Source organism: Scardinius erythrophthalmus (assembly GCF_964197995.2).
Source record: "Scardinius erythrophthalmus genome assembly, chromosome: 22".
NCBI classification, from domain to species: Eukaryota; Metazoa; Chordata; class Actinopteri; order Cypriniformes; family Leuciscidae; genus Scardinius; species Scardinius erythrophthalmus.
This window is the reverse complement of record NC_138242.1, coordinates 10,225,274-10,237,972: the sequence shown is the minus strand read 5'-3', so window position 1 is coordinate 10,237,972 and position 12,699 is coordinate 10,225,274. Positions and strand designations below refer to the sequence as shown.

Sequence of the window (12,699 nt, the reverse complement as noted above, 5' to 3'; positions counted from 1 at the left end):
TAACGTTGGTTGTGACAATAAAAAATAGTAATTGGAACAATTGCATGTTTTTTTTTTTTTTTTTTTTTAGTTGTGATTTCAATATTTATTTAAAGTAGCCTATGCTCATAAATAGGTATCAGGGCAGGCGTGTCATTTATGGCAAATTAAAACTTTTTTTAGGCTCTCATGGGGTCATAAAAGAGAAGGTCAAATGAGTCATTAAGGGTAATGGATTTTAACTGGTCGATGAGATGGACAGGTGGATACGTGGAGCTTGGGAAAGATCTGACTTCTGCAGACTGTTCTCCAATAGAGGGCGCCATAACATCAGATGAATTAGAGGAAGAACATTTAGGCTACTTGACAATATTGTCTAGTCAAGAAAATGTCTCTCATATTTCACGATGGCCACTAAACGATAAACTGGTTTGATTATAATGAAATATACAGTAGTTTTGTCAATATTGACATTAACAAATAACTATCTGATGTCTTGGATGTAAACGAAAAGCTACTTGGAGCAGTTTTTTTTTTTTTTTTTTTTTTTGACAGGGCCGCATTTGTGGAGCTTATTTGAAAGACATTTAGTTCTTTAGAAAAAGTTGAGGTTTAGATTGGCTATATAACAGTGGCAACAAGGTTTTTTTTTTTTCTTAATAGGCTACTTGTTTGTTTTTTAATAGCCTATTTCTATTCTGATCTTACTAGATCTAGTTAAAAAAAAAAAAAAAACTCATCATAAAGTTTCTCATAAAATTATTATTTAAAAAGTTGTATCTTTTAAACAGGTCAGAATGACACCTCTGACCACACTTCATTATCAGACTGGATTGCATTTGTGCACATTATTTATTTGTGCTTTAAGGTGTAGTCCCTGTTGAAATTACTTGACCACGTCCACTTTTTTTTCTCTTTTTCTTTCACTTTATTTAAGTAATTAGTGCTATAATAATACTTATACAAATAGATGTCTTTCTGGTGTTAAAATAAAGCATAATAAAGTCCCATCTAAAGCGACAGGGGGTGCCATCATTTAGGCTATATAGCACTCAGGCTCATTTCTCATCTGGTATTAGTCACTCTCCGAGATGCGCAGTTATTATTATTTTTTTTTAAGATTTTGGTTCATTCATTCACACAGACACTTACAACCGAGGAAAAACATGTTTTTGAAAAACATAAAAAAATATAACCTAAAATTCGTCCCTCCCTGAGTGTCATATTTGTGATATGGGTGATAGCCTATAGGCTATTTGTTTTATTAGCTGACATTTCGCTCAGTAATTTTTTGTATGGTCAAATTAACTGAAAAAAAAAAAAAAAAAAAAAAAAAAATATATATATATATATATATATATATATATATATATATATATATATATATTTTTTTTTTTTTTTTTTTTTAATAAAATATATTCAATTCAATTTAAAGGATAAAACACTATCACAATCTAACACAATCTGAAAACACACTGGTAGGCCTAGCCTATATTTTATGCATGCTGCCTGAGCAAGATTTAGTTTTAAAATTTGTCACTTAAAACAGCAGGTGAAAAAGTCACACTCTTCCTTGTTAATGTGCAGCAGGAATCTCAACATTGCTTTTACCTTTTCCAGGTGTCGTTACCTTACACGTGCCCGTAGCAGAGCGCATGCGCCGTGAGGTGGTCCTCTGTTTTTATTGCCAGGTGAGTAGATTTTGTTCAGGTAAAGTGGAATTTTGCTTAAGGACACAAGACCCAATGAGATAACACGGTGTGATGTACCACATTCAGAGAGAAGACACAACAATTTCACTAATGGGCAAAATGGGAGACTGGCAGGTAAGATCTCTTCCTTTTAAGGCTATGAGGGTGATGCGGTGCTCGCTTTTACTTTTCCATATATAAGTTAGAATTAAGTCTTCGCCACAGTAGCTTTTTCAACAAGTTTTCATTCAGTAGGCCTTTAACCATTGTAAATAAAATGCTACACAAAAGCTTATGCTATAGATAGAACACGCAGATAGGAAACCGCGAGAGTGAAGGCAATGGCGAAACAACGGTGAAATAGTCTTATGATCAGAGTTCTCTAAAATGAGGAACTCCTAACTTGTCAGATAGGCCAGATTGGTTGCTATGTATTGGATAGTTCTTTTATTTTGCCTGGTGTACCCTAAATGTTTTGATTTTATTAACTGATTTCAGATATTGCAATTTCATTCTGTGCAGCATTTCCTATAGTAACATAAACGGGAAAGACTTGAATGTAGGCTTTTTATTATTTTCTTTATAAACTTTCCCTCCACTGTTTTCCCATGTGTCTTTTGTGTCACACACGACCCTTAAGTCGATGTGGTCCATTATGACAAAAAAGTAGGCTAAAAAATAATAATACACAAACAAAAGTGAAAATCCAAAAATAATTGTGATTCGGTAATTTAATTTGTGAATATAGCGCCGTAAATAACTGACAGACTAGGTTTATTTAGACACAAATAGGCTAACCTATTGTGAATGGACAATTTTCGCACAGTGAAGATTGCCAAATAGTGTTAAAGAATGAAGACTAGTTTTGCTTTTCTTTTGTGCGATTGGTTTCAGTGATGCGGACCCCTAATCAATAAGCAGCGAACAACAAAGCAGCACACCCATCCATTTCTATTGCGCGTTTCTCTCCCTCTCTTAATCGTCATTGTGTCTTAGTTTCTTTCGGCCTCTCATTAATGACAACTGGACTCACCCCACCAAAAATGGTAATGGAGATAAGGGAGAGACAACGCCTTAGAGTCGGCGACCTGTCTCCCGACCTCATTCACATTTAACAAGCCATGTTGTTGTGTTAATTATTTACATTTATCAAATTGCGAAAGTTACACGTTCTAAATAGGTGTATACCTACTGAAGAATCGACCTTTTCTTTGCATAACAGTGTTGAGAGTATTTTACAGGCCCGGGCTCACTATAGGACTAAAACAACAGTTTACAATTGTCAGACTGGAAGCAGTGTTTGCCCACTGAAGCACGTGCATGCTGCAGTAGTTTAGCATTGTTTAATATATATTTTACAGGCTGCTCTTGGGTTGTAGATTCAAACGCTTACAACTTTTTGAAAAATGCGTGTATATGCAAAGAATCTGGTCTATGATAAAAACTGATTTTTTTTTTTTCTTGGTTCAGGTTATTCTTGGCCTATTAATTCCACTCTGAATAAATTCAACTGGATGATTAATACAAATGAAAAGGTGAAGTCCTCCTTCACCAGTGATATCAACCCTTGCATTTAGGCTACTGCTCCCTTTTGAAATACACATGAAACTCAGTAAAGGTATTCTTACTGAATTCTCTTTGCAGGTTCTACCTGTGTATATTCATTGGCTTTGGTCTCTTGATATGCTAATGAGGGTTATTACAGTAGCGCTCTAGTCTCTCTCTTTCACCATTAGAGGGAGATCTGAGCGCGCAGCTCGAGCCTTGTGCACTGTGTCAAACTCAAGCGAAGACGCAATTCACTCTATCCACAACCAATGAAAATGCTTTGGAAATTAACTGATAATATTAAATATGAAGACTGCGAGGTAAGCGGCTTATCCAGGATTTTAATACAAAATGTTGCATGATATTTACCAAAATTCTGAACGGTTTATCTTTTCACTCAGTTAGTTTTAATTTAATTTTTTTAAACTGGCTTGCTGTATGTACCATTTTATTTAACACTTAATAAAATACTGCAATGGGGTACTGCATGATCCAGAACACAAGTAATTTTTTTCCAACATAGTAATAATAAAATAATAATAATAATAATAATAATAATAAACATATCACCCATTCATTGCCAGTAGAATTTCTATAGAACAAAAATGGATCATTAAAATGGATCATTCGTAATATCGAAATGTGTGTATATGAAGAAAAAAACTTACAAACATACGTACCAAACATAGGTTTGGTAAAAATAAAAATAAAAGGTTGCAGTGATTAAATTAGTTTTAAAATAAATGTGTTTGTCAAATTGTTTTTATTTTATTATTTTTTTTCTTTAAGTTTATTTTATGTTTCCCCCCTTTATTTAGCACGATGTGTTTGTGGTGGATGCAGTAATATATGGGAGTAGTTTTTGGAGTGGCGAAGCCAGTAAAACGTGTTTTCGCTCGTTTCTGGAGCACACGCCATGATCAGGAAAGAACCTCTGCACTCCGCGGCGTCCGCGCGTCCTTATTAGTTTCTTTCAGCGCGTAGAATCGAGTTGTTTGTAGCCTATAATAATTACATTCGGTTTCATAATAATCGCGCATGATATGAAAATGTGTATGAGTAGACACGCGTAAAGTGTGTTGAATATAAATGCTCTCGCGGTGAGTTAAGCTGCATCGGCGTGTGTTGATGTGTCTCGGCCGTGGTTAAAATCCTGGTGAGGGATTCTAGTGGGCCATGGAGAACGACCATATGAGGACTAATGTGAAAAATAATGAGGTAGACGAGCATCCAGTGAACAGTAAAAATGTTCCAGGCCAGATGCACTCTGCGTTCGCTGGATTTTCACCAGAATCAGAGGTGCACATTGTTTCCTTCCTTGTGTTCTTCCCCCTCGTTCTGTCTTTCTTTCACTTTTGCTTGCCCTCGAACCTTTTAAAATGTTCCCCCCTCTCTCTGATTCGTCAGACGCAGGAGAATGTCCCTCTTTTTGTCTCTCTCTCCCTCTCTCTCCCACTCACTCTCTCTCTCCTCATCTCTGATTAGATATACTGATTCCTCATTCAATGGACGTCATTTAGTGCAGTCTGCCTTGAGTTGCTTCCTCGCTTCACGCTCGATTTCCGACCATTCTTCTCTTATTAGGTATTCGTGTAATATTAATAGTCATGAATATCTACTATTAGGAGTGCAGGGAAGAGGCAGATCTGTGCTAACATGAGCTCAAGCGAGGGAACAGCTCACTGACAGAGCCGGGAGACGCCAAGGGGATCTAAGAAACTTTAGAGAAAAAGCATTGCATCTAAAGAGCAGATGAAGAACATTGGGAATTTACCCAGATTGTGATGGATTATTGCTTTATTTGAACGCCGGCCACCGCCACCTCGCTCTACAATTATTATTGGCTTGATTTAATTTGCACGTTCATTTTCGTTTTGTCCTTCTGAAATTCTTGCCTTTTGAAGTCCTCGAGAATCTTCGCAGATGTTAGTGCACAGTTTTTCCGCGATGGTGAGTGACTGTCGGGAGTAAAGATCTGAAGACTGCGCTCAACATTTACTCTCCGATTGTTTTTTTTTTTTTTTTTTTTTTAATCCTATCGTTTTGTCTGTTCCATCATGCAAGCTGTTCTTGGTAGCATCAAATGCTATTACAAAGACTTTATACTTGATGTGAGCTCTGGTTATTTTTCTTTGCATCTCAGTCGGATTTTTAATTGCTAAATGAATAACAAATTATTGATGTACATTTTAATGTAGAATAACATGTATTATGATAGTCGTGGGGGTGTAATTATAATTATAATGTAGTGTTGTTGTATTATTGTTGTTCTTGACCGAATCAAAAGCTTGATCAGTTTTCTGTTGAAATAACAAATTACTTACTAAATGCGATTACATATCACTTCTGGTTATTTTTTTCTCCTTAAAAATAAATAAAAATAAAAATAGAAATAAAAGAAAAAAATATAAAACAGCACTAAAATAGCACTGTATCGTTCTCTCTCTCCTAAGGATCGCCATGACGGGACCAGCAATGGCACAGCCCGGTTACCCCAGCTGGGAAGCGTGGGCCAGTCTCCGTACACCAGCGCTCCTCCGCTCTCTCACACGCCCAACTCAGACTTCCAGCCGCCATACTTTCCGCCACCCTACCAGCCCATCTACCCGCAGTCTCAGGATCCTTACTCTCATGTTAACGACCCGTACTCCATCAACTCTCTGCACGCCCAGCCGCAGCCACAGCACCCGGGCTGGCCCGGCCAGCGGCAGAGTCAGGAGAGCAGCCTGCTCCACCAACACCGCGGGTTACCGCATCAGCTGTGCCGAGAGTACCGCAGAGAAGTGCTACTTCCCTCGGGTCACGGCCTTGATACTGGACTCACGGATTCAATCCCTATCCATGGAATACCTCACTCTTTAGAAGATGTTCAGGTGAGGAGAAAAGCTGAAATCTTATAATATAACATGCAACCTTTATTATACTTTGCTGCTGCACGGTGCAATTAGAATAATATCGAGAAGTCTAATACTGGGTCACATATTTAAGTTGTAGCTGTTTTATTGAAAATATTATGGTAATGTGTAACAACGGTTTTTGTCATAGTAACTTGGTATAATTTTTATTTTTTTTATGGTGTTTGAATGTAATATTTTTAGCCTGTATTTGCAGGTAATGGTGATATATATATATATATATATATAATTTTTTTAAATATTTTTTAAAGTCTATGATGAACATGCCACTTTGTGTGAGGAAACAATTTAGAAAATAAATGAAATTTTTATGTAAAATTATATTTTTTGAACGACACCGCGAGTAATTAAAAAAATAATATAAAGACAATTTATGACAAAAGACAATCCCATTTTTCATTAATTATTTACTGGATTTCTTCTCTTCACTGTTGTTCATCCCAGCAACACAAAGTGAGCGGTGTGCTGAGCTTTTTGATTAATATTGTCTGTCATTTTTGGACGTGATTCTTGGCTGCCCTCCTTTTCATAAGTAATTTGATTGCAGTGTGCCTGCTGAAGAGATCTCACGAATCGAGCCTTGACAAAATCCCCTCTTCCACCGCAACTGCATGTTTTCTTTTTCATTTTCTTGGTAGATAAAATTGAAGTAAATATATTTGCTATTAGGCTATTATATTTTATGATATAACACAGCATCGTTTAAACTTTTATTATTTCAAGTGGCGCATGCTGACCGTATGACTGATAGGTCAAAGATCTATAGGCCTACTTTCTTTAAAGATGCAGTTTATAGTGATGAAATTACTATGTAAAGCGTTTGTGCAAATTTTCTCTTTGGGCTGCATTTAATTTCGTTTGCAAAAATAAAAATAAATAAATAAAGTACGATGTTTTCAAACTTTCGATCATTATTAATATGCTTTTTGATCTTTGCAGCATGTTGATGATCAAGGAATTCACATCCCAGACCAAACTGTAATCAAGAAAGGTAAGCAATTTCCTCTCTAATACCGTACGTGGTTCAACTAGCAGCTCTCCGCTCGTAAAGACTACCCGTGCTTGCTGGGAGACGGATCGGGTTAATTTGTAGGCCCTGAGATAGCCTGGCGATAAGGCACAAACCATTTTAACAAAGTGTTCCACAGCGGACACTAGTGTCTCTGTTATTATGACGGTGCTTGGCTTAGCTTAGTCACATTTTAAACGGTAGCCTCTAATGAAATTTGCTAAATGTCTCATTCAAAGATGACGCAAGAAACGAGTGTAGAGGCTTCGTTTATGAAACGCCTTTCTTTAAACAGATTTAACAAAGGCCGGCTGTATAATTTTCACTTTAGTCATTTTTGCAATTACGTCCCTCTTTGTTTCGTTTGGATCATCGCAGTTTGGTCAATGTGGGCTGCAGGAGAATGAGTGTTGGATCGAGTTGTTTTTGTTACAGTGATATGATTTTCTTCGCTTTAACAATGTGAAAGCTTTGACATGTTAAATTTGATGCACCATGCATAAATCCACAAAAATACTCATCGCACATACACGTAATAATTGCGATCTCACGAGTTCGTTTAACTCCTCTTGTCTCTATTAGTCTCCCCTGAGCTATTAATGTCACTACTGATCTATCCAAAAGTGCCTGTGCTTTTGTTTCCGGCTAGCACATAAAGTAACAACGGGCGCTGAAGCAGGATTTAGGCCGGAACACTTATTTGTAAGCGCTCGTGTGTGAGTCTGAGCAGCCTATTTGGATTTGTGGGTATCATGGCGCTGTGTGGCGTTGTTAGACACTGTTTAACGCTTAAAACTAATTTGGAATTAAGAGAAATAATACACATTTTTATTTGTCGGAAGTATTGTATTGTATTGTATTGTATTGGTATTGGATTATTATTATTATTATTATTATTATTTAAATAGCCTAATAATAATAAAATATGTTATAGGAACAATAGATTTAAGTTTATCAAAGTTTGCGTGGATAATGTTGTATTCGGTTTTTTTTTTTTTTTTTTTTTCGTTAATCAGTTTGTTTAATGATGTCCAAAAAGTAAACAGTTTGAAGAAATGCCTTGCATGTTGAACTGTCATTTTCACCGAGCTTGGTGTGGAGTCACTATTGTGATATAATATGAAATATTTTGATGGCTGGGCAACTTTATTACTTGGGGCATATTCCAGCAGTTACATTCATGAGCTGAATGAAAAGCTATTGCTGTGGTATCTATTTTCCTTCCTCTCTGATAAGACCATACTGCCTTTGATTCCACATAGGCGTGCGAGATGATGTGCATATAAACGCATATGTCTAATCTTACTCAAAGGCTGCCTGCTGCATAGTAATTCATCTTTTTTCCATTTGGTTGATGCTGTAGTCTCGAATGGGGGACCTAATCATGTTCTTTTTTTTTCTTTTCTTTTTTGTCAAGGTCCTGTTTCCATATCCAAGAACAACAGCAATGTATCTGCCATACCGATAAATAAGGACGGGCTTTTTGGAGGTGTGGTAAACCCAAACGAAGTGTTCTGTTCGGTTCCGGGTCGTCTGTCTCTTCTCAGCTCAACGTCAAAGTACAAAGTTACAGTAGCGGAGGTGCAGAGACGCCTTTCTCCGCCTGAGTGCCTGAACGCTTCCCTGCTCGGCGGGGTCTTGAGGAGGTGAGCTGGACGTCCATTGCATATCAGTAATTATATATTATCAAGCGCTTTCCGTCGCCAAACTCACAGACATGGTAGCCATTTGAAGTCATACCCCAACATAGGCAAAATATTGTGGCCTACCCAATTGCAATGGGCTCATGCAGTCATGTCTTTAATGCAAGACAATTTAATGGACACTTCCTTAGTGTGGCAATTAAATCTCACGTGATTACAGTGGGCTATAGTAACATGACAGACTGTTCGAAAAGATTTTTAATTTTGAAACATTCAATCGCAGGCCCCTAAAACAAAGTGTTTAAAAGAGGTCTTGCTTTTAGCATAAAAAGTTACTCAAAGAGCTGTTATTAGGGCTCTTGACACATGATTGCTTAGGCTATTATTATTAGGCTATTGGTATTATAATTGTTGAAGTTCATGCGCGCTCCAGTCTTAAATAGCATAGAAATATTATAAATTATAATTTAATTGATACGTAAATATAGCTGTGTATATAATTATAAAATATGTTGCATATAGGCCTATATCAGTAAGAGAAATAACTACACATAATATATATATATATATATATATATATATATAGCCTATTTATTTTTTGTCATTTATTTCAAAGGGCCAAATCTAAAAATGGCGGAAGATCTTTAAGAGAAAAACTAGATAAAATCGGATTAAATCTACCAGCAGGGAGACGCAAAGCTGCCAACGTTACCCTCCTGACGTCACTGGTGGAAGGTAAGTTTTCTGATAAATATATATTTTTAATAAAGCAGGTGCTTAATGCAGATTTCATTCCAAATCAGCATTTTCATTCATCCGTGAAATAGAGAGTTTGTCTTGCAAGCGACATTGATGAAGGATATAAATACTTTTTTTTTTTTTTGTGGGATGACAGGAATCTCTCTCTCTCTCTCTCTCCCTTTCAACAGGATCACTTGTCTTTAAATTTGAGCATGGTGTGGATTCGAGTGTCTTTGGGGCCTATTTTGTGCCATGTTAGCAGTGTTGTTTTATGACATTTTCTTTTGTGCAGTTGCTGGATATAATATACATTATATAATAATGTATTATAATATACATTATACTGGATATACATCCGAAAATTATTGTTGTTGTTATTATTATTATTATTATTATTTATTATTATTATTATTATTATTATGTGTGGATTTTATCCTTGTCGGCTTGATGCAGTTGACCTGTAGGTTGAAAGCCTATTATAAAATATAAATGAGTTAATTATGTTGCACTGCGAAGATGCCATTGCTGTTGAATAAATCCATTTTGCTTGCAAAGTTGGAGGTGATTATTCCGTGCAGTGATATTTGGTATGCCATGGGTTTTAAAGGTGAAAGCTGGAGACGGTTCATTGGTTCCTGTTAATCATTGCCGCTGAAGACTGAATGTAATATTCATCGTGCTTCATTGAAATTTAGTCTTGTATGGTAATGAGCCTGAAGAAATGTATGATTCCTGCGAGATAAGGGTGAGGGGTGGGGGTGGTGGACACGCAAGCAGACGCTGATTTAGTCGGAGGACATTGGCTTTCTGAAGAGCTGTTATTGTTTATGATCTGCTCCATTTTATGGAAAGCAGTTTAGTAGAGTTGAGCTTTGATGCTAATTGGCGCATGCGTTCTTCCGGATTCTAGGCTTATGACAGGAAGGCTCGCAGTAAAATTCCAACTGTTTCAGGAAATTAAACCAAATACTTGAGAGAAAAAAATCAAACCAAACACACAGACCTAGTCGGAGTAACCTTTTTTACATGACTAAAGTATAAGGAAGTTTACTTTTAGCCTTTTGAAAATTATTTCGTATAGGCTATAAAACATCCTTCTAATAGGCTATTGACAAAAAGGTCACGAATCAATGACATAGCCTAGTATCTTTTGGAGTTATTATCTAATGTTCTGTTAATTTCAGAAGGAATGTGCATGCTGACGCATGTATTTGACTAAATTCAAATTTCTAGGTAATGGAAAATAAGGGTGCTTTAATGATGTCAGAATTGATAGAGAGCGATGTCCTGCTCATTGGCCGAGAACGTTAATTAGATGACAATTGTTCATTACTCTACATTTTACTGCAGTAACATAAATACTGACTCTCGTTTTCTTCTAGGTGAAGCTGTGCATCTGGCCAGAGATTTCGGTTATGTATGTGAGACTGAGTTTCCAGCCAAGGCGGTAGCTGAATACGTAAACCGACAGCATTCAGACCCAAATGAACAAGTCCAAAGAAAAAACATGTTATTGGCATCGAAGTAAGTGCTATTCCCACTATTCAGATGTCAAAGCGCAGTTATCTCTTTAGGATTGCGTCTCTTTGCGTTAATTGTCGTGATGTATTTGTTGGAGTTTTCTTTCTGCTGGATAGCCCAGAGCTGCTAATATCTGTGTAGGCTAGATATTAATAAATAGGACTGGATTCAATGTCTTCTTTTTAAGGCCGAGTGATTTCGTAAAATACACAAATATTTGCACTATATGTTCGCAACCTATAGGCTACATCCTTACATTGTTTTATAGATTTTCTACAAATGGAAAAGTAAAAAAAAAAAAAAATATATATATATATATAATGTGGTTTCACTCTTTGAAATCATATATATATATATATATATATATATATATATATATATATATATATATATATATATATATATATATATATATATATATATATATATATATATATATATATAACGATGAATAACAATAAAAAAATATCAACAAAGGCGACGCTCTTCTTTAGATGGCATGGAGCCTAAAAATCCAATTCTCACATCCGGTTGACATATTACTCACGTATATGCGACACTCTTTTCAAACTGTCCATCGCTCTGATTCCACTCTGCCCAACGAGCTGCTGTCAGAAGGAATACGTGGTATGCCATTGATTAAGGGACACATAAGGAGCACATAGTCTTACTAATACATTTCTGACTTCACCTTCAGCTGTAATTAGCTTCATCCTGACACGCATCCTACATTGTGTCTCCTTCTAGACAAATCTGCAAAGAGTTCACGGACCTGCTCTCCCAAGACCGCTCGCCCTTGGGGAATTCACGTCCGCAGCCCATTCTCGAGCCCGGGATTCAGAGCTGTTTGACCCACTTCAGTCTTATTTCTCACGGATTCGGGACTCCGGCCATGTGCGCGGCCCTCACGGCGCTGCAGAACTATCTGACGGAGGCCATTAAAGCCATGGACAAAATGTACCTGAACAACAATCCCAACAGCCACAATGAGACGGGGTCAAAAGCAGGTGACAAAGACGAGAAGCACAGAAAGTGATGTCCAACCACCACATCCCAATTGATATATTACAAAATACATAACAAACACACTAGAGATCAAGATGAAAAATTGAACGGACCATCTCCCGATCTTGACATTTTGAAATATTTTTGATTTTTTAAATAGTAATAATGAAAAAAAAAAAAAAAAAAAAAAAAAAGTTCACTTTGGGATTCGCGGACAAGGCTTTTCTGTCAATCAAAACAAAGCAGTGTGCCAATGAGAGGAGTACAGATCTGCAACAGCAGGACTTTTCATAAAACTCACTTTGTATGAGTTCAACGGACTGAAATTCAGCGATTTTCCCTCAGTATCCCCATTTACGATTGTAGCCATGTGACAACAAGACGCTGAAAGAGGAAGATTTTCTATCAGTATTGTGAATAATAAACTTGAAAAAAAAAAAAAAAAAAAAATCTACAGCTCCATGCCATGACTTCAAGAACTGACTTTTCACTCGACCAAGCGACCAACTTGAACTTTAAATGTAACACGATTCACGGTTATATGAGGGAATCTGTGTTCAAGTATGTATATATTTATTTATGTGTAATTTAATGGGAATTGTAAATATGGTACGTCTGTTCAAACTTCTTTTTTATTTATCTGGTGC

At 36.5% G+C, this 12,699-nt stretch overlaps 1 protein-coding gene across 4 annotated transcripts; it reads left to right on the top strand.

The window, feature by feature from the left end:
• Positions 1 to 1,618: 1,618 nt before the first annotated feature.
• tfap2a (transcription factor AP-2 alpha) lies at positions 1,619 to 12,481 on the top strand (the record flags this gene model as incomplete). 4 transcript variants are annotated; one of them, XM_081352421.1, is made up of 8 exons in its annotated part: positions 1,619 to 1,670; positions 1,758 to 1,805; positions 5,672 to 6,091; positions 7,073 to 7,124; positions 8,560 to 8,788; positions 9,402 to 9,520; positions 10,909 to 11,050; positions 11,795 to 12,481. In XM_081352421.1, the coding sequence occupies 8 exons, from the start codon at positions 1,635 to 1,637 to the stop codon at positions 12,081 to 12,083; spliced, it is 1,335 nt and encodes a 444-aa protein (XP_081208547.1). In that variant the 3' UTR covers positions 12,084 to 12,481. The 4 variants fall into 4 exon arrangements, with proteins under 4 accessions (XP_081208547.1, XP_081208550.1, XP_081208549.1 ...); XM_081352424.1 differs by lacking the exons at positions 1,619 to 1,670; positions 1,758 to 1,805 and adding an exon at positions 4,395 to 4,517; XM_081352423.1 differs by lacking the exons at positions 1,619 to 1,670; positions 1,758 to 1,805 and adding an exon at positions 5,012 to 5,168.
• Between the last annotated feature and the right edge of the window lie 218 nt (positions 12,482 to 12,699).